This window comes from Candoia aspera, chromosome 3, assembly GCF_035149785.1.
Source record: "Candoia aspera isolate rCanAsp1 chromosome 3, rCanAsp1.hap2, whole genome shotgun sequence".
Taxonomy (NCBI): domain Eukaryota; kingdom Metazoa; phylum Chordata; class Lepidosauria; order Squamata; family Boidae; genus Candoia; species Candoia aspera.
In genome coordinates this window covers 3,544,493-3,571,714 of record NC_086155.1, presented here as the reverse complement: position 1 = coordinate 3,571,714, position 27,222 = coordinate 3,544,493, and the positions used below count along the sequence as shown (strand labels likewise).

Below are 27,222 nucleotides of genomic sequence, written 5' to 3'. Positions count from 1 at the left end.
AAACCGCTCCCCACCCACCCGTCCCCACCTGGGACTTTCGCTCACAGCTGCGCGGCGCAGTCAGTGCCATAAATCAAAGCCCAAGGGGGGTGGGGGTGGGGGTGGGGGGGCAGGCAGCCCAGTCAGAGTCAGGGAACTGGGAACGAGATCCGGCCAGGCCGAGGGTGCTCGGCATCAGAGCCGGGGGCAAAACCAACATTCCTTCTGCTTTTCTGGAGAAAGAGGTTTTGCTCAGTGATGCTCCTGCGCAGCTTGTGAGTCAACATGGGTTGTGGGAGGTTTGGCGCACGAGCCGGAGGACTTGGAGAGAGTCTGGTTCTGGGGGAGAAGTAATACAAGGCTCAGGCCCTGGCTTAAATTTTCCACAGTGCTAGAACTCCGCATCAGCCAGGGAAATAGGTGAGAGTTTGGTCCAGCACAGAGCAAATGCCTGCGCACTTAAACTGAGGACTGAATGAAACCATTGGTGGGTTTGCACAAGGAACTGAATCATGCACCACAGCAGGAGAGGGCCAGAGTCCTACGCGTGTCCAGTCCCCCTCTGAGTCACCCAACGTATCGCTTCGCCTTCCAGTCAACCTCCTCAAGGCTACCATGCAGCCTATTGCCTGTTCTGGTTCCAAACACCATTTTTTTAAAATAGGAATTTTATTAAGTTTCAAGCAAAGATAAAAGCTACAGAAAAACAAAAAACTACAAAGGAAAAAAGGAGAAAAAACTAAACAAGTGTAGAAACACAAGAGAAAAATTTTTCGAAGTTGCAAAAAGAGGTGACTTCTGACTTTTAACTGCAAGGACATACAAAGTTCCAGATGCCATTAAAATCCCTCTTAGGCCTAGCATCTCTCTGCTGCAGTACCTGCCATGACCACTACAGGTAGTCCTCACTTAACCACCATTCATTTAGTGATGGTTCAGACTTACAACGGTGCTGGAAAAACTGACTTACAACCAGTCCTCACACTTTCAACCAGCGTAGTGTCCACATGGTCATGTGATCACGATTTGGGAACTGGTTCACATTTATGACCATCACAGTGTCCTGCGGTCACATGATCACCATTTTCGACCTTCCAGGCTGGCTTCTAGCAAGCAAAATCAATGGGGAACCACATGATTTGCTTAACAACCACATGGTTCACTTAACACCTGTGGTGATTCGGTTAACAACCGCCTCAAAAAAAGTTTGTAAAATCGGGTCAGATTTGCTTAATGACTGCTTCACTTAACAACCAAAATTCTGCTCCCCATTGTGGTCATTAAGTGAGGACTACCTGTAGTCCCTTCAGCAAAGGATTGTTTACCTTGTCGTGGTGCTGGAGCTTGAGCACCTCAATGATGCCATGAGCTAAACCGTGAAGGGCCACCCAAGACGGGAAGGTCATGACAGAGAGGTCAGACTAAATGCAATCCCTGGGGAAGGTAATGGCAACCCACCCCAGTATTCTTGCCGTGAAAACTCAGTGGATCAGTACAACCAGAGATATGTCGGTATACCATCGGAAGATGAGACCCCCAGGTCGGAAGATGGTCAAAATGCTACTGGGGAGGAACAGAGGATGAGCTCAACTAGCCCCAGACGTGATGATGCAGCTAACTCAAAGCCAAAACGACGGCTAGCGGCTGACGGTGCTGGTGGTGAACGGCGAATCCGATGTTCTAAGGATCAACACACCATCGGAACCTGGAATGTAAGATCTATGAGCCAGGGCAAATTGGATGTGGTTATTGGTGAGATGTCAAGATTAAAGATAGACATTCTGGGCGTCAGTGAACTGAAATGGACTGGAATGGGCCACTTCACATCAAATGACCACCAGATCTACTACTGCGGACAAGAGGACCACAGAAGAAATGGAGTAGCCTTCATAATTAATCATAAAGTGGCTAAAGCAGTGCTTGGATATAATCCAAAAAACGATAGAATGATCTCAATTCGAATTCAGGGCAAGCCATCTAACATCACAGTGATGCAAATATACGCCCCAACCACAGATGCTGGAGAAGCTGAAGTAGAGCAGTTCTATGAGGATCTGCAGCACCTACTGGACAACACGCCTAAAAGAGATGTTATTTTCATCACGGGAGACTGGAATGCTAAGGTGGGCAGTCAAATGACACCTGGAATTACAGGTAAGCATGGCCTGGGAGAACAAAACGAAGCAGGACATAGGCTGATAGAATTTTGCCAAGACAACTCACTCTGCATAACAAACACTCTCTTCCAACAACCTAAGAGACGGCTTTATACATGGACTTCACCAGATGGACAACACCGAAATCAGACTGACTACATCCTTTGCAGCCAAAGGTGGCGGACATCTATACAGTCGGTAAAAACAAGACCTGGAGCTGACTGTAGTTCAGATCACGAACTTCTTCTTGCACAATTTAGGATCAGACTAAAGAGATTAGGGAAGACCCACAGATCAGCTAGATATGAGCTCACTAATATTCCTAAGGAATATGCAGTGGAGGTGAAGAATAGATTTAAGGGACTGGACTTAGTAGATAGGGTCCCGGAAGAACTCTGGACAGACGTTCGCAGCATTGTCCAGGAGGCGGCAACAAAATACATCCCAAAGAAAGAGAAAACCAAGAAGGCAAAATGGCTGTCTGCTGAGACACTAGAAGTAGCCCAAGAAAGAAGGAAAGCAAAAGGCAACAGTGATAGGGGGAGATATGCCCAATTAAATGCAAAATTCCAGAGGTTAGCCAGAAGAGATAAGGAATTATTTTTAAGCAAACAATGCGTGGAAGTGGAAGAAGGCAGTAGAATAGGAAGGACAAGAGACCTCTTCCAGAAAATTAGAAACATTGGAGGTAAATTCCAGGCAAAAATGGGTATGATCAAAAACAAAGATGGCAAGGACCTAACAGAAGAAGAAGAGATCAAGAAAAGGTGGCAAGAATATACAGAAGACCTGTATAGGAAGGATAACAATATCGGGGAAAGCTTTGACGGTGTGGTCAGTGAGCTAGAGCCAGACATCCTGAAGAGTGAGGTTGAATGGGCCTTAAGAAGCATTGCTAATAACAAGGCAGCAGGAGACGACGGCATCCCAGCTGAACTGTTCAAAATCTTGCAAGATGATGCTGTCAAGGTAATGCATGCTATATGCCAGCAAATTTGGAAAACACAAGAATGGCCATCAGATTGGAAAAAAATCAACCTATATCCCCATACCAAAAAAGGAAAACACTAAAGAACATTCAAACTATCGAACAGTGGCACTCATTTCACATGCCAGTAAGGTAATGCTCAAGATCCTGCAAGGTAGACTTCAGCAGTTCATGGAGCGAGAATTGCCAGATGCACAAGCTGGGTTTAGAAAAGGCAGAGGAACTAGAGACCAAATTGCCAATATCCGATGGATAATGGAAAAAGCCAGGGAGTTTCAGAAAAACATCTATTTCTGTTTTATTGGCTATTCTAAAGCCTTTGACTGTGTGGACCATAACAAATTGTGGCAAGTTCTTAGCGGTATGGGGATACCAAGTCATCTTGTCTGCCTCCTGAAGAATCTGTATAACGACCAAGTAGCAACAGTAATAACAGACCACGGAACAACGGACTGGTTTAAGATTGGGAAAGGATTACGGCAGGGCTGTATACTCTCACCCTACCTATTCAACTTGTATGCAGAACACATAATGCAACGTGCTGGGCTTGAGGAATTCAAGGCTGGAGTTAAAATCTCTGGAAGAAACATTAAATATCTCAGAGATGCAGATGATACCACTTTGATGGCTGAAAGCGAAGAGGAACTGAGGAGTCTTATGATGAAGGTGAAAGAAGAAAGTGCAAAAGCTGGCTTGCAGCTAAACCTCAAAAAAACCAAGATTATGGCAACCAGCTTGATTGATAACTGGCAAATAGAAGGAGAAAACGTAGAGGCAGTGAAAGACTTTGTATTTCTAGGTGTGAAGATTACTGCAGATGCTGACTGCAGTCAGGAAATCAGAAGACGCTTAATCCTTGGGAGAAGAGCAATGACAAATCTCGATAAAATAGTTAAGAGCAGAGACATCACACTGACAACAAAGGTCCGCACAGTTAAAGCAATGGTGTTCCCCGTAGTAACATATGGCTGCGAGAGCTGGACCATAAGGAAGGCTGAGCGAAGGAAGATCGATGCTTTTGAACTGTGGTGTTGGAGGAAAATCCTGAGAGTGCCTTGGACTGCAAGAAGATCAAACCAGTCCATCCTCCAGGAAATAAAGCCAGACTGTTCACTTGAGGGAATATTAAAGGCAAAACTGAAATACTTTGGCCACATAATGAGAAGACAGGACACCCTGGAGAAGATGCTGATGCTGGGGAGAGTGGAGGGCAAAAGGAAGAGGGGCCGACCACGGGCAAGGTGGATGGATGATTATTCTAGAGGGGACGGACTCGTCCCTGGGGGAGCTGGGGGTGTTGACGACCGACAGGCAGCTCTGGCGTGGGCTGGTCCATGAAGTCAAGAAGAGTCGGAAGCAACTGAACGAACAAACAACAACCTGTATTCCAGAGTTTCCCAGAGTCTCTTTCCTGCCACCTGGTGTCCACCTAGAGTTTTGCAGCCCAAAGTTTGCAGCAAGGAGAGAAGAGAGAAAAGGAAGAGAGGGGCAGGGGCAAGTGTTGGGGGGGGCGACCTGGTGGGGGACCCTCCGTTCCACCCTCCTCTTCCTCTTGCACTGCTCTTCCTCTGTGGCTTCTATTAGAGTCTTGTGCTTGGGCTCATCCAGATTTCGGCAGCCCAGATACAGTGGTGCTCCTTATCAGTCAGTCTGTCCACCTGTCTATCTTGGAGGGCTGTCATGGGGAAGATGGTGGGGAAGAATTCTCTAATGCCTGAGAGAGGGGCAAAAATCAGTGGGTGGAAGCTTTACAGAGAGAGATCCAAACTTGAATTAAAGAGGAATTTCCTGATTGAGAGAGGGAAACCCAGCAGCTTTTTAACTGCCGTTGCGCCCCACCTGTTGATACTTAATTTTTAAGTAAGTCCAATGCAAGAAATTTAACTCGGCACTATCTTTTGCATGTGTATATATATATATATATATATATATATATATGTATATATATATATATATATATATATATATATATATTTAATATATACATATATATATATATATACATATATATATACAAGTTCAACCTTCTTGCACACACTTTGATTTAATCCAAGAAGATTCACCGTGTTTGTAACATGGCCATCACTGAAAAGATTTCTGCTAAGGGTTTTAAGCAAATTTTTATTGGCCAATCTCATGAAAGTATTTTATCAGGGGGTCAACAGTGAAACATGAAATATAATAACTTCCATGTTATCTTCAAACCCACTCAGCAAGCAGAAGATATGTCCAAGATGTTTTGCTCATTTCCTGCAAGATAGCAAAAGGCCCTTGGATGGGAGTGTGCAAATATGTAAATTCGTTTAAATTCACTTGATCAGTGAAAGAACCATTGTGAGTTGAAAGTGTCTGTTAGCGAACCAAACGAACACCCTAGGAAATAGCATCCAATCAAATCGATTGAATGAAATGAAGGGAAGGTCATGAATCCATGGAGGGTGGGGAGGGTCAACATTGGCCAGATGGCAGACAGAGTATCACAATGTAATCTCATCCTTTTTGTGTATGCATCATTGTGGGATGGGGCTTTAACTGTGACCCTCTATCTGCCATTTTCTGATTTTGACCCCACATGCACACTGTCAGCCCCATGACGTAGAAAAGACCAGGAAATTGACTCCACAGGAAGGCTAAAACTACTTTTATTGAGACTGGCTGTAACAACAGAACTGTTCAAGTCGGATTGTGCTGGACCGCCTCCCCCTTCTTATACTCCAGTGAATTAGGGGGGTGTCTGCCTGAGGCTCTTCTGAATGTTATCTCTTTCTAGACTTAAAATATGTTTCAGCCCCTTTTTCTTAGGGAACAACTCTTGCGTATTTCTATCAAGGTCATCTTCCTTACTGGCTACACACACACACACACACACACACACACAAACACACACACGAATCTTCCTGGGTATAGCCTCACCTATCAGTGAATCCAGAATTAGGAAGGAGAATCAAGGGATCCACAAGCATCTGTGGGGGGCGAATAACATACAAGGAATGATGTAATCAGATGTCTTGATACAAGCCCATTATTGCAGCATTTGAGTAATGATTACATTACTACATGTGTCATCAATCTAACACCATCACAGTTTGCTGCAGACCCTGAATACTGAAGCTGGCTACTTGATTCTTGATGTATTCAATCACAAACCAAACCCAGCTTGTACAATATGCTAAGATACAAAAAAGCTAACCAAGTTTAACACTAACCAACCTGAGCATACTGTGTGAATGTATTTGCTAGATGATCAGACCTGGTTAAGCGTGTGTGAATGTATCAACCCTGGGGCAGAAAATGAAAATTTTAAAAAGAAAAATGCCCAGAATATTCACACGTTCAGAGGGCTAGTTTATCTACACTAATCTATGTCAAGAATGAGTACATTGCTAGTAGTGTTTGATATTAAAAAAAAAACATTAGAAGACAGCTTATCTCTCTACAACTATCTGTCAAACGTAAGTATATTTGATTAAGAACAATTAAGTAACATTAGATAATAAATATAAAAGGGAATATTTCAGCCATTTGAAAAGGACAGCTTTGTGAGATCTGAAAATTTTGATATGCCTTGATAGAGAAATGTCTTAATGATTGGATCAGGGGAAGGCTACATTATGTGTGCACGTGCACGCACACACACACACGCGGGTAAAGCTCTGACCCTGGAACAGATTTGTAAGAAGAGAGGAAGTCCTTCTTTGCTGGAGAGGATGCTAAAGGATAAGTATTCTGCCTTGAAGACACCAGGAGGCAAACATGCTAGGGAAACTGGGCTGGGGGATACTTCAAAAAATCAAGGGGTATCTTGTAACTGATAAGCAAAAGCTTAGCTAAAACAGAATCACAGCAAGTGACTTTTGAATCCAGGGAAGTACTGCCAAAAGCAGACAATCTATTAATTTAAAACCATGGGGTTGATTTGTGTAAAACCACCTCCAAAATGGTCACTAAATGTGCGGTGTGGGCAGCATGCGCATACTGCAGTGAATCCATCCTGTATTGCAATGTTACTCAACTTTGACAACTTTAAGGTGTGTGGACTTCAACTCCCAGAACTCCCCAGCCAGCATGGTGGCTGGGGAATTCTGGGAGTTGAAGTCCACCCATCTTAAAGTTGCCCGGGTTGAGAAACAATGCTATATTGGACAGCAGTGCAAGACTGAGTTATTTGGGTGCCTTGAAAAACAGCCATTGGGGAAAGGGGAATCAGGGCAGGCCAGGACTTCTCACATGCCACTTTTGTGAATGTAAAACGAAAGCAGAGCAGTACCTCCCTTGTCCATCATGGGGCCTTTGCCTGTCCCACATTGCTGTTCCCAGGAGCGACCCTGCTTAGCATCCTGGTTCCCTGCTTCTTGGAGAACAACTCCTTCTGGAAGCTGGGAAGATCCCGAGCCAGCCTGTGGAAGCCTCCCGTCTCCAAAAGGGATGGCGCATGTTGATTGGAACAGGAATCCAAGCTTCCTGGCTCCACAGCTGGACTTGACAAACTCTGAGTCATCCAGGGCTACTCACTTACTCCCACCAACTAGCACCTTCCCCTGATGGATCCCCAGTCCGGCTCCTTCCCATGTTGCAAGCTTTAAACCCTGGCCGTTGCACGCTCATCGGAAGAAGAAAGCAGAGAGTCCAGAGCGGTTGCTAACACAGTCCATCACCTGAAGGATTTCCTGCAGTGGTATCTCCCTGGCGGGTCTGTACAGTCTATTTTTTTCCTGTGACGCTGAAAATAAAACGGTTGAATTAGCTATTCAGTAACTTTAACAAACAAGGAAGCATGGCTGAAATGCGGTATCTAGGCCACCAGAAAGCAGGCTTTGGCACCAGCAATAAGGGTAACACAATAAAATCAGGACGACAGCGTGGAAGAGTCTCAGGTACAGTGTATTTTCTCAGCCTGCCAGAAAACCCAATTTGTATTTTTAAAGCGATTCAGATCAGCAGTTACAGAGACAAAAATGTTAGCACTGAGGCCAAGAAAATATTGCTGGAAAGCGCACAAGGAAGGAACAGAGGCCAGAGGACCATGTTCTCAAATTACCCCAAAATGTGGACTTCACTGGTCTAAACTCCCTTCAACCAGAAGGTACTACAGTTTGGTGACCCAGCTGATCAGATCCACCATCATTTTTCTAAGGCCCCTTTTAAAGATGCCAGCGTGGACAGACATCAGCACCACTTGGATCACCATATTCCACAGGTCAAATATTATGGCTTCACTGCATTCATGAATAAACCCAGGATCTGGATTTGCACAATGCACTGTATCATAAACCATCCCATCTGTAGAGGGAGATGACCTTGATGGAAATACAGGTAGTCCTCACGTAATGACCATTCGCTTAGTGACAGTTCAGACTTACGACAGTGCTGAAAAAACTGACTTACAACTGGTGCTCACACTTAAGACCATTTTTATTTATTTATCTATCTATCTAATTTGTCCCCGCCCATCTCCTCCCATTGGGGGACTCTGGGCGGCTTACAATAATACATTGCAGCATCCCCGCGGTCATGTGATCACAATTTGGGCACTAGGCAACCAGTTTGCATTTATGACTGTCACAGCATCCTGTGGTCACGTGATCACCATTTTCGACCTTCCCAGCTGGCTTCTGGCAAGCAAAATCAAAGGGAACCACGTGATTCACTTGACAACCACATGGTTCACTTAACGGCCATGGTGATTCGCTTAATGGCCGCATTAAAAAATAAAGGTCGTAAAATTGGGTCGGATTTCCTTAATGACCACTTCACTTAGCAACCAAAATTCCAGTCCCAATTGTGGTCATTAAGCGAGGACTACCTGTACGCAAGAGCCATTTCCTAGACCAACTTTTTTCAAACCTGGCAACTTTAAGATGTGTGGACTTCAACTCCCAGAATTCCCCAGCCAGCAAAACTTTGAAAAACACTGACCTAGACAAGAGGGGCTAAGTGCCTAAGCTGGTTTTCAGAGCTATTCCTCTATTAACAAAGACGACATAAAAACAGCCATCTGTTTGCACCCTCTTTCTCCTAGAAATAGCAGGCCAGCCTACCCTCTTACCCCCCTGGAGCGTTTCTCCATGTAAGGACGTGGGGTTGCATTGTCCTGCTGGAGGAGGACTGAGCACAAACAAGGGGAAATGATAAAGAGTCACTCAGGGATGAGGGGGAAAAAAAATCTTTATTTTTAAGCCCGCTGAATAAGGAAATAACATTACAATGGTGACCTCATAGATTGGCAATAGAGTTCAGTCTGCCAGCCCAGCCCTCTTTCCCACCTCCCCTTCGCCTTTCGCCGGCCTTCAGATCCAAACCACCAGAAGGAATCTGGCCGGACGTTCCCGACTCACACGTTCTCTTCAGAGGCAGCAGCTTTCGCGGGCTCACGGAAGCTGCTGCCTTTGAAGAGAACGTGTCCGTCGGAAACTGCAACCAAACTCCTGGTTTTCTGCTCCCGCAGGCTCACTCAGCTCTCCTCCTCCAGACCCCCGTTCCAGGCCAGCAGCTGGGGATTCGGGGAACTGCTTCAGAGAAAGTTGGAAGTTGCAGAGCTAACATCTGGAGCTCGGTTTCAAGACCGTCCTTTCGAAGAGAGGCTGGAGATCCAAGCCAACAGCACTGGCACGCCTCCCGTCCCCCAGGCCGGCTCGGTCCTCCTGCTCCGGCCACGCTCCCCGGGACAGGCGGAGGTCTCTCGGAGGCTCACCCGAAGTCTGTGGCAGGGCTGCGTAGTCCCTCCGTTGCAACCCTGATTCCTCGTTGCAGTCCAACGCAGGGGCGGCTTCCAGCCTGCTCTGCCTCCTCCGAGTCCAGACAGCCGAGCCCCCCTTGGTAGGCGGGGCTCCCTACCTGTCAGCATCTGGTTCCATTACCCACAACTGCCCCAGCCAGGAAGACAAAATTCAGTTGTCCAAGGCATGGATCCTCCTCTGGCTGCCTTCTTAGACAGAGAGCTGCCCTCAGCTCACCTCCGCAGCATCTTCACATGGTTCCCCCCTCTTGCCTTCAAGCAACTGCTCCCACCGAGCTCCCTCCGGCTGCCCTACAAAGAAGGGGAGAAAACATTTAGTGGCCTCTTCCGTAAGCCTGCCACGCATATCAATGCTGTCCTTGTGGCTCCACGCAGGAGGTGCTACAACTGTCCTACTGCTGAATAAATCTCAACAAGGGAGGGTCTATGTCTGGATGGGAGACCACTAGGAAATCTCAGGGTGGTGGGCTAGACTAGGAAATTGAAAACCCTTCCCAGAAGACAAGGGGAAACCACTTGCATAGCAACAAATCCACTAAAACCCCCAGGAGTGAGTGGAACGTCACGGAAACTTTACCTTAGCTATTTTGAGGGCATATACCCATCAGGGATGGGGAGAATTTGGGGAGGAAAATGGCCTGGTGGAGGCTTGGCTAACCCTCATCTGCTATCCTGGGTCCAGGTGGGTAGGAAGGGGGAAAGCAACCATTATTTTTCTATAAGAAAAAAAATGAGTGAACTCATGCAGCATCTTAAGCCTCGATTAACAAAACAGAATTCCTAAATTTGCAAGATTTATTGCGCCTCCCCAAATAAAGTGTCTTCTGAATAAATGCGATGGCCTGGGTTCCCACAACATGATGAACCAGAAACTTCCCATCCTTTGAGCTGAGTATAAACCCAGCCCATCCGGTCCAAAGATTTTGGCAAGGAATGCTTATAATATCCAAGCGTCTCCCTGAGATGGAAAATTTTGCCACTCCCTAGTGTGCAGGGATTGAGTTCACACATTGCCCTAAATCCTACGTGCTTTGCCTGTTTGTGACAGTGTGTGAAGCGGATCCAGCAAAAGAAAGTTCATGTAATGTGTGAACCCAAGCCACAGTGGCTTAGCCAAATCATTGTTAAAGCACATCACATCTCAACGTAAGGAACAAATTCAGCCGCTTAGTTCTGTCCAAGCAATGTAGCTTCTCAATTATTCAGTCTCTGTAACTTAAATGTGCTCCATCGCATGATCCTACAATTAACCAAACGATGGTCTACAGCAGTTTCTCAACCTCAGCAACTTTAAGATGTGTGGACTTCAACTCCCAGAATCCCCCAGTGCTTGGAGGCAAAGCCAGCGTAACTCAGGCTGCGTTCAGAAAACATGCTTATTCTGTTTAATTCAATAGTTAACATGCTTAATTATTGAATTAACTTATTTCCTGGGTTCACATGACCATCAACATACCAACTGGTCTGAATGCGTAAGATTAAACTGCACGCAACTACTTTATGTTTCAATGTGGTGTGTGAATACAGGTAATCCAGTTTAGGTGGTTTGGGCTTTAACACATACACCACCATTTCATTTTCTCTGGCCAGGAAGGAAGGAATTGGGTATATAAGGAATTAATGCTTGGAAACTGTAGCTTGTAGCCAACAGGTTTTTTCCAGCGTGGGAGACTCCTGGTAAAGGAGAGGAAAGGGAAAAAAGAGGGTGGGTTTTTTTTTAAAAAAAGGCCAATTAATAACTATGTTCTCATGACCAGCTAAGCCAAAAGTCCACTTGTCAATCACGTAGGCACCAGCGTAGCCTTCAGATGCCTCGGCCGTCCAACTTCTTGTCCAAGCCCAAGAAAGCCATCATTTTCGATTTCCAGACAACACTTGGTCAGTGGCTAGATAATGTTGGTGGATCTCCAAAAGCCAAGTGGGGTCAAACCTGGTTAGTACTCAGATGGGGGATGACCAAGGAAGTCTACACCACAGATACGTCCCTCAACGCAGATGTGGCCTTTACCACGGCGAAGCTCAACCTGAGGGAGTCGTGACTTCATCTTGGTTACAAGCCCTGGATTCTGTAAACCCAAAATGGCACCCCTTGACCTGGGAAAGACTGACCAGTTCCAGATCACTCATGGCTTTTGCCGTTGATGAAGATATGAACCCAAGCTTCTTCCCCATAAATACCAATGTATTTCATTTCCTTGGGTTTGGGCAAAACCACAATAGAAAACCAAGAACCAACTGACATGCACAGGACAATTTATCTGTAAGAAATCCCAATGATATTAATGCAACCTGTCACATGCAATTAATAGGCTGTATTCACACAACATGCTTAACCTAACTATTGAACGTATGCCTGGGTTCACGCAATACACTGAACCATAAACTACCTAAACAGGCTTGGTTTGCACCATATGCTAAGTCATAAAAAATCCTGGCCAAGCAAGGTTAACTAACCAACTTAGCCATATTGTGTCACACAACTAGCAAGTCTATGTGATTTGGTTAAGTGTATCGTGCGAATGTACCCAATTAGTTTTGATCCAGCCCGTCTGACATTAACTGCAGCACAAATGAAACAGCTGTCAAAGACAGGCAACAGCTTCACACGTTCTGGCTTCCTTCCCCAGTGGCCTTCCCAGTTCTGTAGTCCTTGGCATACTGTACCAACAGCTCCCTAATTCGGGGGGCAAAGCTCCCAGTGTCCAAAGATGGCAGTAACCAGCTGGTCTGCTACCATCTATGGTAACAGCCTGGATTTCTGCAGCCTGGATTTCATAGCCCTCGGTCTACTACATTCTCCTTCAGCCCTCACTTTGGGCTTGAAGAAGCATTACCCCACGGCTGGCAGCGTGAACTTGTGCACACTGCCAACTCCCTTGGCTGTTGTCTTTTACCACTTTCTTTTCCAGAAGTGAAATAGGGCAACAGAAACCTTTTCAGCCCACCTGGATGGAAACACCCTAAGGAACTATGGTAAAGGCACCATCTGGGTTCACATGACACCTGATTTTGATTACGGGCCATCAAGTCGTTGTCGACTCTTACTGCCCACGTAGATTGATTTTCTCCATGGCAATCTGTCCCTAACATGGACCTTCAGGTCTTCCAACAGTGCCCCCATCACCACTAGAACTTAGTCCATCCATCTTGCTCCTGGTTTTCCTCTTCTCTTTCCTTCCACCTTTCCCAACATTATAGACTTCTCAAAGAAGCTGGGTCTTCATATTGATTGACTGATTATCTGCCTTCAAGTCAGTGTCAACTCTTAGCGACCACATCGATTTTCCAACCCCAACCTGGTCCTTCAGGCCTTCCAACAGTGTCCCCATCACCCCTGTAACTGAGTCCATACATCTTGCTGCTGGTCGTCCTCCTCTTTCCTTCCACCTTTCCCAACATGGCACCTAGACTCAGCTAAAGTGGGGCTGGCCCATTCTGAATGCAATCTGTTGTGTCCACCAAGCCATAGGATGGTCTGAAGCGTTGCCCTATATGAACCAAGTAATGGGGTTTCCTTAATCCAGATGTAGTGTTTTGTGAAGACCCAGATGTCCCATCAGTTCACACCTACTAGAGACATTTCCTTCAAGCTCCTTGTAACAGGACTATTATGGGATTCCAAACACAGACAGTGCCCAAAGGAGCCAGTTAGGAGGGACAAACTTCTTTTCCGCTCTCTATTGTCTTCTCCGTCTCCACCGCTAAGGTCATCTGGATGGGTTGGAACTACAACACCCAGAATCCTCAGCTAGTGTGACCAGCCTGTATCCTAAGTAGGGCTCTTTCCCGGTTAGGCAACACCTGGGAGTAGGTTGGAAGACTTCTTCATGCACAAAAGGTGCTGAATCTTCATAAGCAGTTGCATGCCTGCTTCAACTATAGTGCAGCACATAAGCCTATATGGGTTGTGTGTGCATGCACATGCCTGCATCTTAGTGGCTCTGAGCTCTGAACTCTAGGAAGGGCTTGAGGTCGAAGAGAAGCCAAAAAATCAGGGCCCAGCCTTTCCTCCATCTCTTCCTGGGTCCAGCTGATGATCTCATCAAAAATTGCCACAGCAAAGGTTGTGATGTCATCGGAATCCAGAACAGGCTGGAATCCCAGCAGACTCCTGTGCTGAGGTCCTTGTCCAATTGCTTATCATGGGGGGGGGGGGGGATTGTTATTTAAAAAGCCACATCCCTTGTCCCACAAGGATTTCAATCGAGCCCAGCTGACAAAACACCACTGCAAACAGCTAAGCCTATCATTTCTATGGAACTCTGCACTTAGCCAAAAGTTTCCTCCCTGTAGAAGAATACCAAGTCCCTTTGGAGGAAACTAAAGCCTCAATTTTGTCTCAGTTCCACCACGGATCTCCACCAGCAGGTCTCCAGCCTTTTGCCGCAGCTGTCCAAGCCCCTGCTGGACGGCGCTGCTGAAATACTGGAGCAAAATAAAAATATTGCACTAAAGATGTTCCATTAAAGATATGGTTGTGCAGCTACAGAAAAACTGCAAAGGTCCAAAGCATTGCCACACTGAAAGCCCTTTATGGCGCAGGGCTGGGAGATCTCCAGCATCGCTTTCTCCTAACTGATTCTGCCCATCCAAGAAGATCTGTTACAAGGGACTCGCTTGATCCCTTTGCTCAGAGACTGCCATCTTCAGAGGCCTTGGGGGGGTGCGTGTTCAGTTGCTCCCCCCTGGGATCTGGACAGACCCTGCCCTGCTAGCTTTTAAAAAGGCCAGTTAAAACTTGTTTTTTCAACACGTCTCGGGGTTGGGAACATTGCTCCCTCCCATAATCAGGACTTTAATGGATGTAGAGTTTTATTCTCTCTGGCATGGTATCGTATACCACATTGCTCTTTCTGGTTTAGATTCTGTACTTTTCAAACCCTGTTTACATAAATAGCGTAAGCGAGCCATTCAAAGTTGGTTTCAATCAGAATGGCATTTAAGTCTTGCAAATTAATAAACAAATCTTAATCCGTTTGATCGTGTCCAATTCTCGGAGACTGCCTGGACAAGTCCCTGCAGTCTTCTTGGCCAGGTTTGTCAGAAGTGGTTGGCCATTGCCTGCTTCCTAGGGAGGAGTCCACACATCTTCAAGGGGCCCAGTTTGAAAAACCCTGCCTTAGCCAGTCTAACATGGCCTGGGGGAAGAGGATCCTATCCAGCCCTTTTCTCACCCCTGATCCAGGGTTCCCATGATCACAGCAGGCACCTGCAAACAGACCGATCCTGCAATTCAGAGCATGGAGGGCTTTTTCTTCTTAAAAGTCAATGGCACTTTTTCTCCTGATTGAAGACAAGCCTTTCTGCCTAACATTTGGTGAACGAGATGCAACACTTCATTTCTCACAGTGCGCAACAGCTGCAAATGCACCTGAGGAATCACGGTCCAGCACCAGCATTCCACCCCGAAAATGTGCAGCCACGCTCCCCCCCGCCGGTGTCTTTTTCTCTAGGTCTGCAGCTTAACGTTTCAGGAAGCCACGGTTCCATTTGGAGGCACGCCACACAAACCATTTCTCCAGCCCTGGGTCAAGAACACCTTGCTCAGGATCTCGGGCTTCACGTCACAGTTCACCAATAAAGGAAGAACGACAGTTAAGAACGGGATCCATTCAGAAATCCAGCTGGCGGGGAGGAATGGATTGTGAAGATGTCAGAATAGGCAGAAACGGCAAGATTGAGCTGCTAGTCAGGGACAAAACAGTAAGTAAAGCACTTTTTTTAAAAGGCTGGAAATCTTTTATGGACTTTTTGCTGAAAGTAGAAAACAGTGAAATGATGGTTTATGGATTTCATGATTGAAAAAGGATGAAATGAGGGGCTGAAGGGATTTCTGTAATACCAGAGAGGGAGGAAGGTTCATAATCAGTTTGTTTATTCCTGTTGAAAACAAGGTCAGAACTTCCTTCCTTCCTTCCCCATCCCTTCCCCTACCCCTTCCTTCCTCATCCCTTCCCCTTCCTTCCCCATCCCTTCCCCTTCCTTCCTTCCCCTATTATTTTTCTTTAGATTTTTTTACTTATGGAAAAATTCTCAACAAAACTTATTTTAAAAAAGAGAAAGAATTCCAGCTGGCCAGATGCAAGGAACTGTTTCAGTGTGATTAGGGCTTGGGCCCAGCTTTGGATTTGTTTCCAAAAAGGTGCAAAAGTACCCCTTCGGTGTGACTCTTTAAAGCTGCCCTGTCTTCTCCTGGGATTGCGCAATACTTTTGTGTAAGATCCTGGGAGAAGATGGGGCTGCTTTAAATAGTCGGGGGCAGGTTCTACATCCTTTTCAGAACCAAACCCGAAACAACACACTGTCATGAGCACTGATGGTGAGGAGGGGGCCCCTATCCAGGGGGGAAAATGCATGCGTAATAGTGAGGAGTTGAGCAGTCATTCAAAGAGACACAGAACAGACCTGCCCTGACTCTTGGGGTTTATCTGTCTGGGTTTTCTCACGCTTCTTCAGTTGGGTAGGATTTTCTGTCTAACGTAGCAGTAATAAAACACTAGAGACTTATTCCTCGTCTCAGCGTGGTTCCTGACTGTTAGGACACACACGGCCCTAACTGTATTTTACGGCATCACAGAAATTGTGTTGGCCTGTTGCAGGAAAACAATCAACTACCTTGTAGCATCTCAGATAATGACAATTTATTGTCCCAAAGTGCATATTTGTTTATTTATATTTAGAATTTAGTCACCGCCCATCTCACTCCAAGAGCAACATATTGCAATGAATGCTGCAGATCCCCACAAGATGCTTTGTTGATCTACATGGAATAATAATAATAATAATTTATTAAATTTATATGCCTCCCGACTCCCAACAACTCTTTATGTCATCAAGGCTACTTTCCAATAACAACTGCAATTTTCCATTTCATTTATTTGTTTATATCATCTTCATTTTGTTTGTTTTAACAACAGCCACGTACCTTTCCAGGTTAAAAATCAGCTTTTGCTTTCTAGAGGGCAGAAAGCCACAGCAATCTTGAACTCCACTGCACTATTTTACTACTGCTTCAGAATTTAATTGGTTATCTGAGCCTTCTTAAATTAAACATTTGGCTGTAGCTCTTCATCACAATGGGAAAAGTGCTAAGGACTTCGGTTTCAGATTTGAAATTCCCTGAGGCTGCATTTTTTTTATTAAATGAGACATCCAATCAGGAGGAATGGCCCGTGTTACAATTAGCACAGACAGACCTAAATGTGTAAAATTGCAAGTGCCCCATATGAATTCCCCTCTGCCACAGTGCCCCTTCCCCATTTCGCTGCTGTAGATATTTCCTAACCTGAAAGGACTCAACATTTAACCTGCAACTTTTTTCATGAAAAGTATGAATAAAAGTATGCAATGATGGGTCCCTTTCATTGACCCACCCCCCTCCACAAAATATAAAATATATTTAAAAAAAGAAAACCACCTCAGTTCCCAGGGAGGACCAGTGACCTGAACAAGGGAAAAAATTTCAATTAGTAACTGAATTTAATTGGTGCTCAGGGTTAGAGAGAACCCGATCCTGCTCAAAACCAGTTTCATAGCATATATTCTGTCCAATAACCCAGGTATAGAAAGATGCAAGTTTTCTGTTCAAAGTTTATGCCAAATCTGGAAAGGATGAATTAAGACAGGGGTGAAATGGTTTATCTGAACTGTATGCACAGATTTGAGGTTGAACTCAACCATCATACTTGATCAGTTCAGTAAGAAACCTAGGAACTGTGTTTCCACGTTAAATGTGGTTAGGGTTAATCCTTGTTAGTTTTTTGTAACTCCATTGTAAAATCCATTCATTGGTTGGTTGGTGTTTGAATGAACTGTCTGGATCCAGATAATGGGTTAATTCAGTAACCAGGTAGATTGCGTGAAAATAGCCAGTGGGTTTCCAGGAATCTTCCCCTCTTGGATTTCGAAAAAAGCAGGGATCTTCTAGACATTCACGAGAATTTTCCCCAAGACCTGGACTCCACATGTATTTACTGAATGGGTGCCATCAAGTCAGCATGGACTCTCAGCGACCACATAGATTTAATCCACAAATAAGACCTGTGGATTAACCTGTTCTAACTTGGGCACATATTGAAACAAATGTCATGTTAGGAAGGGCGATTAAGTACCAAGAGAAAGATCTCCAGAGGCCTCACTTTAACCACCTGCCAAATGGGACCAACCCTATTACCCTCCCTGTCTGGAGGCTTCCAACTAAGCAGCAAATGAAAAGTAGAGGCATGAGGTCATGGAGTTTGCTTCCACTAATTTTAGTCCCAAGACACTTCTGCAATAACACAGTGTTTGCAACCCTTGACCAGCATATAAAATGCTGCTGGTCTGAAACCTGGCAGAAATGTTTGACAGCCAAGGTGAATAGTGGTTAAAGCAGTGTTTCTCAACCTTGGCCGCTTGAAGATGCGTGGACCTCAACTCCCAGAATTCCCCAGCCAGCACGCTTAAAATCACCTTAAAGTCCCTAAGGTTGAGAAATAATGCTCTAAAACCCCATAAAAATCCCTTAAAATAATTTGATGCAGGAATCATTCCCTTTATCCAGGATGACCTGAGTTTCTGCAGGCTTTCAACACCACCAAACAGGCATGTGTTTAAGAGGGAGGCAATTAAGAGGATTAGAGCATGTACAGAAGATGGGGCAGGTGGCAAATTTAGACCCCTTTCCCCCATCCAGCCATTCTGAAGAAAAAATTTGCATGGGGTAGTGCATGTCCCTTTTTTAATGGGCTTTCCTGCCCTAGTCTGGCAGTCAGAGCAACCCCTAAGATGGGAGAGCAGAAGAGCCTTGACGCTGCCCATCAGTTGTGGACTCCGGTACCAGGTGTGGGGTTGGACTAGATGATCTCCAAGGTTCCTTCCAACCTCTAGATTCTAAAGCCTGGCCAGCAGGGACAGACCAAGAAACTACAGTGAATCTAGGCTTCCAGCAAAGGGTAGGATGAGGGAGAAAAAGGGCTGCATTTTTATTCAAATGACAATTCTGGATATACAGAGGCAAATTCTGACATTTGCCTTTACAGCAGCGAGCACAACGTCGCTTTCTCTTTCAGCCTTCACATACCCCACCAGCGAGACACACTATTGAGCAAACGGTCACGGCCTTCTGGGGCCAGGAAGTTAGTTTCCTTCCAAACCAGAGTGGTTGCATTTCACATCACAGTTTTAATCCAGCCAGGAAACACCCTAATAAATGCAGTTGCATATGTTAACCTTAGTTATTGATAACCTTGGTTTCTTTGGGTGGTTTAGCCTCTTGGGCTAACCCTGTATCACCCAAAAATGTACTGCAGAAAGTCAGAAAACAGGCTAATTCAGTACCTAGGTTGTAAGTGTTGTGTGAATGCAGCCAAATGCTGTTTCAGCTCCTGATCTGATCTCATTTTTAGCTTTCCATCTGGCTGATACTATCTCCACGGTATGGGGGAAAAATGTCCTACAGATGATTCTTTAGGTTAGATTTAGAATCTGCATTAGATTCAGGGAGGCATCTGTGTTAAACCAACTAATTTAACCAGGTTTACAGCAGCAGAACAACCTGGTCTTCACCAGGCTCTTCCCAAAATGGCTTGAAAGATTTCAGATTACGAGAGAGCAGAAAGGGAAGGTGGCAAATTCCTGTCCTCAAAACCTGAGATCAAAGCCCATTTCCTGAACCCAATGGCCTGGATTACAACTCCCATCAGCCCCAGGCTTCTCCCTACAGGACAAAAGGGGTTGGAGTCCAGCATTGCTGGAGGACAATGGAATGAATTCTCATTTATTGGTGCAAGTCCTTCCATCCCAAATTTGTGAGTCTTTCTGGGAAATGGGTGAACTATTCAAAATGTTCCCACTGGAAAAAATTAACTTGGCAAAGTCTAGAGCTGGTTTGACATGTACTTGGGTGAACCAGGTTAATGCCTCTACTTCCCCACCTTTAACCAGGTGGTCGGATTAACTCGTTTTTCACAATTGGCACAGGGCATTGAATCACGTATGCATCAAAGGGGCTGGGTGTACCCGCCAGATTAAGCCGTAAGAAAGAAAAGTTTTGGGATTTGACTGTCAGGTATTATGGTTGTATTGCGCATTGGGGGGCGGTTAAAAGAATATATTGAGAAAGTAGAAATTTGATATTACTCCATGGTTGTTAAAATGTGTGATCTGTTTTGGAAAAGGCAATATTGTCTACTAATCAAAGGCTGCAGTAATATGGGTTACCACGGCAGAGACTGTGATATATTACAATATGTTGTATTGATCATACCACTGTATTCATTGATTGATTCACTGTATTGATCATTCACTGTATTTAAACCAGTGACTATTGATGAGTATAAAATGTAGACTTTTTCTCCTTTTTCTTAGTTTGTATTTTTAGATTGTTTTGGGTTCTTTTCTATTTCTGTTTAAAGATTGTTTATTTTATGCATACACAATTGGCAAAACAGACAAACCAAGGTTAACACATGCACCCCACCCTTTAGAACAGCCTTCCACCGATGATCCGGATGGTACCTGTGCTCTAGAGCCCCAGGAAGTCCTTGAAAACAGAACAATTTAAAAGAGTATTTGGGGTGGCAACTGTTCATCACTTCCCTATTCCATTTTATTTATTTACATTAGGGTTTCTCAACCTGGGCTGCTTTAAGATGTGTGGACTTCAACAGCAAGGCTGGCTGGGGAATTCTGGGCGTTGAAGTCCACACATCTTAAAGCAGCCCAGGTTGAGAAATCCTGATTTACATTTATGTAAATGTACATTACAATTATGTAATGTACATTTATGTCTACTGTATATTAGTTCAATTACTGTCTGACGTAGCCTTTATATGTTTTCCTGGATTTGGCTGTTGTACTGATCATTGTTCATTATTACAGTACATGGGGTTTTAATCATACAGTGCCATGAATCTATGTAAAATATGGCGTATAAATATAGATTAAACCAATGTAATCCATAGGCTGGCAACTCACCAAATTAAGCCTCTTGCATGAACACAACCACCCTCTCCCCTCTCAACCTACCTCACAAGGTTGTTTTCGAAGGGACAAAACTAGGAGACAATACACAGAAAGACCTCTATGCAACACTCAAGTTGCTATACTGAAAATCTCAGGGCCCCTTCAGCGCCAATCCCAGCAACATAAGGGAGGAATCTCCAAGATTTGTCTGCTGCCCAGTATACTGTCCAACTCCCCTCAAATTTACATAATCCACTAGAGTCCTAACACAGGGATAGGAATTAAGAGTTTTACAATGCTTTGGATTCAGTTTCAAAAGGCTGCTTTGGAGCAGATGGGGTGGAAGCACAGCCTGGTCTACAGCTCTTTAAAACAGCTTATTCCCCAGAGTGCACAAAAAGACACAGCTGCTTTAAAGAGCTTGAGATGAGGGCTGTGTTTGTGCTCTAAAGCAGTTTTTTTCAAACTTGGCCACTTAAAGATGTGTGGACTTCAACTCCCAGAATTCCCCAGCCGGCCATTCACGCCCTTGCTGGCTGGGGAATTCTGGGAGTTGAAGTGCACACATCTTCAAGTGGCCAAGTTTGAAAAGCACTGTTCTAAAGCATCTTTTCAGACCAGTCTGAAGCACTGCACGGCCCAAATAAGTCACCCAAAGCTTAACACCTCTTCTGCAATCTGACCCTGAACAAGTGAATTCATCCTGGCCAAGACCAGAGCGGGAACCATCATTTTCTTGGGTCTTGTTTCCTCTGAGTGACCGCATGGCACACTTAAACTGTTAGGGAGCCAAGGAGGCTGGCGCAAAGTTCTGTCACGCAAAAATGAGGGAGGACTACAGAAGAGCCCGGGTTGTGATAGGGGCCTTGGAAGCTGCCTTAAACCAAACTCAATTTCGGCACCGATTGGTCATTACCAGCTCAACTCGTATCCGTCACATCCAGTGTGTGGGGGAGCCCCTCAAAGAACATTTACATGCCATGCAAAGACGCATCCTTTCCTTGGTCTGTCCGAAACCAACTGCAGACTGTTTTTAGGGATTCTAGCATCACCCTCCTTAGGAGGAGGAGAGATCTCGATTCCTTTCCTGGATGGCCCTAAAAATGCAGGAGAATAACCCAGCTGTTCATTTGCATAGAAAAGTCTTACAACATGACCCGTTTCTACTTCGCCAAGTTTTTTCGCAAGTTTTCCCCACTTTCTGCAATCACACTCCCAGAAGGGGGAAAAAAATGAAGACAGCAGCTTAGCAACCTTCCTTCCTCATGAGCCCCACACGGTTAACCCTGGGTCTTGGTGGCTGAGGAGCTGAGACCCAGCCCTTTTATTTCCCACTTACTTTTACCATCCTCCATGAAGTACGTAGAACAGCAGATCAGAAAATCTGACATTCACACTCGTTCGAGCTCTGGCTTTTCCAACCCCCCCGCCTCCCCATCCTTTGAGAGATGCATTATATTATTCCCCTGATTAAGAGGTAACCGCCCCCCGAACAAGTTTCCCTTGTGGCATTTTTCCTCCCAGTTCAGCAAGGACACAAAACTGCGGCTCATGCTGTGAACTGGTTTAGACTCTACTCCATCCCGTGTCCCAGATGGAAATCATCATGGCTTGCATTATTTTCCGCTAACAGGTCTTCTCCGCAAGTCTTTGTCGTCCAAGGGCATTAAACTAGTTTCAATTTACGGCTGAAGTAGCAAATCACACTAAGCCACATTTTTCAGTTATGATGGGTCCATGCATTGCCCTAATGCACTCAGAAGTTTGTCTGTTTTTCGTTAACCGCAGTGTATAGGCCCAAACGTTTTCCCCCTCTCCTGTTTTGGCAAAAGTGGAGTTGTGTGGCCACAAGCCATCATTCACTGAAAATTCTAAGGGAAACTTTCTTCACACTTCTCTTTCTTTCCACGCATCAGCACAAGGACTTTTTCTGGCATATAATGTACCTCTTTCTACACCCACATCTGATCCACCCAACCCTTCCTCTGTTTGGCATGTGGGAATGGAATTTGCATCAAAATTTATGTCAGTGTAATATGGGCTAAAATGTTTGGCATGCAAGGTAGAGGTTGCATCTAAGAAACAAAACAGATTGCTAACGGGAGCTAATCAAAGTTCCAGCAACACACACATCTAGCAAAAACCAATAGTGCCGTGAACATTCTGCAGCGGCCACTCCTAACTTACTGCCTTTCAGATGCTCTGGAAAACCCCCATAATCCCACGCTGGGGTGTCTGGGAGTCATCCAAGCCCACTGTAGGTTATATGCCCAGTGAGGAAATCCTCAGATTCTTCAGAAGGCCATCAGTATTGCTGTTCACTGTTTGCTCATTACAGAAAATTGAGTTTGACCCCAGGTCTGTGAGGTGCACCCCTTTCTTAATTCCTGTGTTGCCAGAGGGAGGGACTGGGTTGAGAGAGAGGTGAGGATTGCGCTGAAAAAAGCAAGCTTGATTTCTCCTAGGCAAAGGAACACCGCCTTTGAAAATGAGCAGCGCTCGCCCTGCTTAAGTACTGAATTATAGCATTTCCTGGAGTTGCACAGCACATTGACCCATCACCTCCCCAAACTGTGGGGTTTGCACAACACACCAAGGATGACACGGATCAGAGTTAGAACATGTGCACACTAGGTCCACAACCTAGTTAAAGAGGCCACGTGAACACTACCAGCCGCTAGCCTCCAATTAGTAGATGCGGGCTGGGGTTGAGGTATTGTTGTTTGATTTTTGTTGTCCATTTTATTTTGAGCTGTCCATTTGGTCCGATGTTTTGTTTTTATGGCTTTTCCAGTTTTGTACGCTGCCCAGTGTGCACTGGAGTTGGGCAGCTAATAAACTCAGATAAATAAATGCATGTTTGTGGTTGAGCAACAGGAAACAGCCCTTCTATATGCATGGCCCTGAATCCCCCTTCCCTCTCCATTAATTATCACTTCTGCTAGTCCATTTTCAGGGTGAGCCCAACCAAGTAAAGCCTGGGTCAGAAGGCCAAGGAAGGAAACACCAAACAAGGACTGGGCTTGCTTATTTTTTTGCCCCCCTCCTCCTTGCAACCTTATTTGCATTCCTTTTAGACCCAGGGAGCACCCTACCGCTTGTTGCCCCCCCCCCCCCACTCCGATTTTTCAAACTGGTCAGCTCCACGGGCAAGAAGCCCAAACATCCAGCATATTGGCAACCCCAGGGGCCAACTGGGGCTTACTCTAAGTGCCAGGTACTGGACTAGGGCCAGGGAGGTCCAGGTTCAAACTCCCACCAGGCCACCCAGCTCCCTGGGGAGGGCAGCTGGGGGCCAGTTCCTCTCTCAGGCCACTCCACCTCGCAGGGCTGTTGTGGTGGTGGAAAGGATAACATCAGAAGGATGCCCTCCCGCACTTGCAGCGGGAAGAGGTGAAGCCAGCGGGCGGCGGCGGCGGCGGCAGCGCGGGACAGAGCATGCACAGAGGGCACCCCCTCACTCACCCCTTTGCGCTGGTTGCTGAGGCAGAAGGTGCAGATGGTGCGCGGCGGCGGGCCGCCCGGGCCCCCTTCGCCCTTGGCGCCGCAAAGGGCGCGGAAGCAGGGCTGCCCGTCCTGGCAGCCCTCGCCCAGGAGCAGCACGTTGGCCAGGTGGGAGATGTAGCTGGAGGCCAGGCGCAGCGTCTCGATCTTGGAGAGCTTGCGGTCCACCGGCTCGGTGGGGATGAGCGTGCGGAGGGCGGTGAAGGCCGTGTTCACGCTCTGCGTCCGGTCCCGCTCGCGGGCGTTGGCGGCCTGCCGCTGCTTCACCACCACCACCGGCCCGTGCCCGCCCGGCCGGCCGCCCTTCCGCCGGCCCTCGCAGCAGCCGAACGAGCGGTCCGAGGCGTCGCTCTCGCTGCGGTTCTCCTCGTCCTCCTCCGACAGCAGGCTCAGCTCCGGGTACAGCACGTGGGCGGCCACGGGGCCCAGCACGGTGAAAGCCATGGCCGCCCCCGGCGCCGGGGGCCGCCGAGCCGCCGCAGGCGGACGGGGCGCAAGGCGGCGAAGCGGCGGGGTCCCTCCGCGGAAGACGCCGCCCCGCGCCCGCCAGCGAGCGAGCTCCGTCTGTGGGAACCCCCCGCCCCGCGCGGCATTTAAGCCCGTGGGCGGAGCGCGGAGCCCGGCCAGAATCCCAGCCAGCCAATGGAGAGCCGCAGCATCCTCCCGGCTGGCCAATGAGGCGGCGGCGCTGCTCCGGTCTCGGAAATTGAAAGCGCCGCGCCGGAGGTCCGAGCCAGCGGTGGCCGCTCGGCCCGGGCGCGTGGCGCGGCGCGGCGCTTTGACAGGCGCTCGGGCGAGGCGCCGTGCAGGGCAAGAGCGAGCGAGCGAGCCTTTCAGGGCCGGTCGGGGATCGTCGGCCTGGAGCAGCGGCGCGCCCCTCGCCTTGGACCGAAGCGAAGCCTTGCTCTGTTCAGACGAGAGGCCGGATACTCGTGTCACGCCCTGCTCGGTGAAGCATCAAAAGCCAGAGACCGATACGGAATGTTTCTCAACCTTGGCAACTTTCAGCTGTGTGGACTTCAACTTCTGGGGAATTCTGGGAGTTGAAGTCCACACAGCTTAAAGTATCTGGGGTTGAGAAACACTGATCTAGGAAGACCCGGTGCTTCCTATTTATTTCTGTAATTGCATGTAAGTCACCCTTCTGGACCACACCCACAGGAAATGGCTTGGTTTTGTCACACGAATAGGAGACTGTGGATGTGTTCACTCTTGACACGTTGACCTGTGTACGGAATTAACCCGTTTCCTGATTTTGCCAAGTAAGTTGGCTGTTAATATGCATTCACACAACATGCTAAGCTTGGTTCACTGTAGTTTGTGAGTCCTGAAAATTACTTAATTCAGTAACTAGGTTAAGCATGTTGTCTGAATGCAACTACTGTTCTGGTGTGGTTTCGTGAACCATCCCATTGAATTAAACCAGAAGGTGCTGCTGCTTCTGTCTTTTTTGGTTTGGCTTAGCATACTGTGTGAAAAATGAAACAGTCACATTATTATCTGAAAAAAGTCCCACAGTTAATGAAAGCTTTTACTCTAGCTGAGCTCACCTTCCGGTGACTTTGTGGTAGGTCCATCTTCTTTTCCTGACAATATGGAAATGGTTTGCCATGCCCTGGGATCTGTTTTTGACTTCCTGGTCTAGCCTACAGGCCTGGATCTCCTGGCGGTCTCCCATCCCAGGACTGACCACATGGACTGATCCTGCTTAGCTTTGGCTGTTTAGCTGCTACTGGAATAATCCCTCTCATAAGGCCAGGTTTGGCCAATGAAAATTGCAGTCTTAACTAGCCCAAGAGCTATTGAGTCAGGTGGGCCCCTCGTCGGCTGCAGGGCTTCAAGGGGGGCACAGCACAATTCAGCCTGTTCTGCAACGGCAGAGGGGGAAGCGATGATTGGCTTGCTCGGAGCAGAGCCACGCCACCACCTTTACCTGATCTGAGCCTAGAGGCAAGAAGATGGACTTGAAAGGGAGCGTAAAGGCTTCATCCAGACCAGTTTTGCAACAGGCAAGGCCAGGACTAAGCGCTGTGTGCTATCAGCTCTCCCCATCTCTTTCTGGAGCCAGAAAACCAGGCAAACAGAGCAGAGCAAGGACCAAAAGCCATCTGCACCACACACGCTCAGCAGAGAAGTGAATGGGCCTCTGGTGCCGAGATCATCTTTCCTATGCACCCCTCTCCCCAATACATTGATCGCATTCACATGACACACCTGACCCAGGTTCCTGGATTAACCCAATTTGGGCAAGACCTGGAACCAGAAACGAAAGAAAGGGGCTGGCTTTCTTTTGCCAGCTTGGTTAGGGTAGTCTCCACCAGAGATTATCCCTAACCAAGCTTAACATCTTAAACAAAGACACCTGCTAGATCTGTTCTAATGAATGAGCACAGCTGCCAATGGTCGGCTTCAAGGAGTAATGAGGTATGGAAAGAAAGCAGGGGGGTCTGCAGGGAGGGGTCAAAAAAGTCAAGAGGACAGTCCCCACCATGCGGTTGAAACTCCGCCCCTTTTGTACGTGGGGTGGGGGGCTTCGAACGCTGGTCCTGGCTGTCCTCTTGATTTTTTTGACCCCGTTCTTGCAGACACCCCTGACAGAAGGAATTCAGTGTTGTTTGGAAATAAACAGACCAATGGTGGGTGGGGAGATATTTATCATGACAAAGGATAAATAAACTTAATGCCTTGATGTGAACATGAGCTTCTCCTTGAAATTCCTACTGAAAAGACTTTTTTTTTTCTTTCAAAGGACGTGGGGGGGGGGTTTATTATTATGTGCCATCAAGTCATTTTTGACTCCTAGCAACTGCATACAGGTAGTCCTCGTTTAGTAACTGCCTCATTTAGCAACCATTTGCAATTACGACGGTGATGAAAAAGTAACTTTGTGACCAATCCTTGCATTTGCGATCTTC

General features: G+C 46.6%; 1 protein-coding gene across 1 annotated transcript; it reads right to left on the bottom strand.

Moving 5' to 3' along the window:
- Positions 1 to 9,611: 9,611 nt before the first annotated feature.
- TCF15 (transcription factor 15) lies at positions 9,612 to 24,758 on the bottom strand. The gene is made up of 2 exons (XM_063300029.1): positions 24,269 to 24,758; positions 9,612 to 10,150 (listed from the first exon to the last, which is right to left on the bottom strand). The coding sequence occupies exons 1-2, from the start codon at positions 24,749 to 24,751 to the stop codon at positions 10,073 to 10,075; spliced, it is 561 nt and encodes a 186-aa protein (XP_063156099.1). The 5' UTR covers positions 24,752 to 24,758; the 3' UTR covers positions 9,612 to 10,072.
- Between the last annotated feature and the right edge of the window lie 2,464 nt (positions 24,759 to 27,222).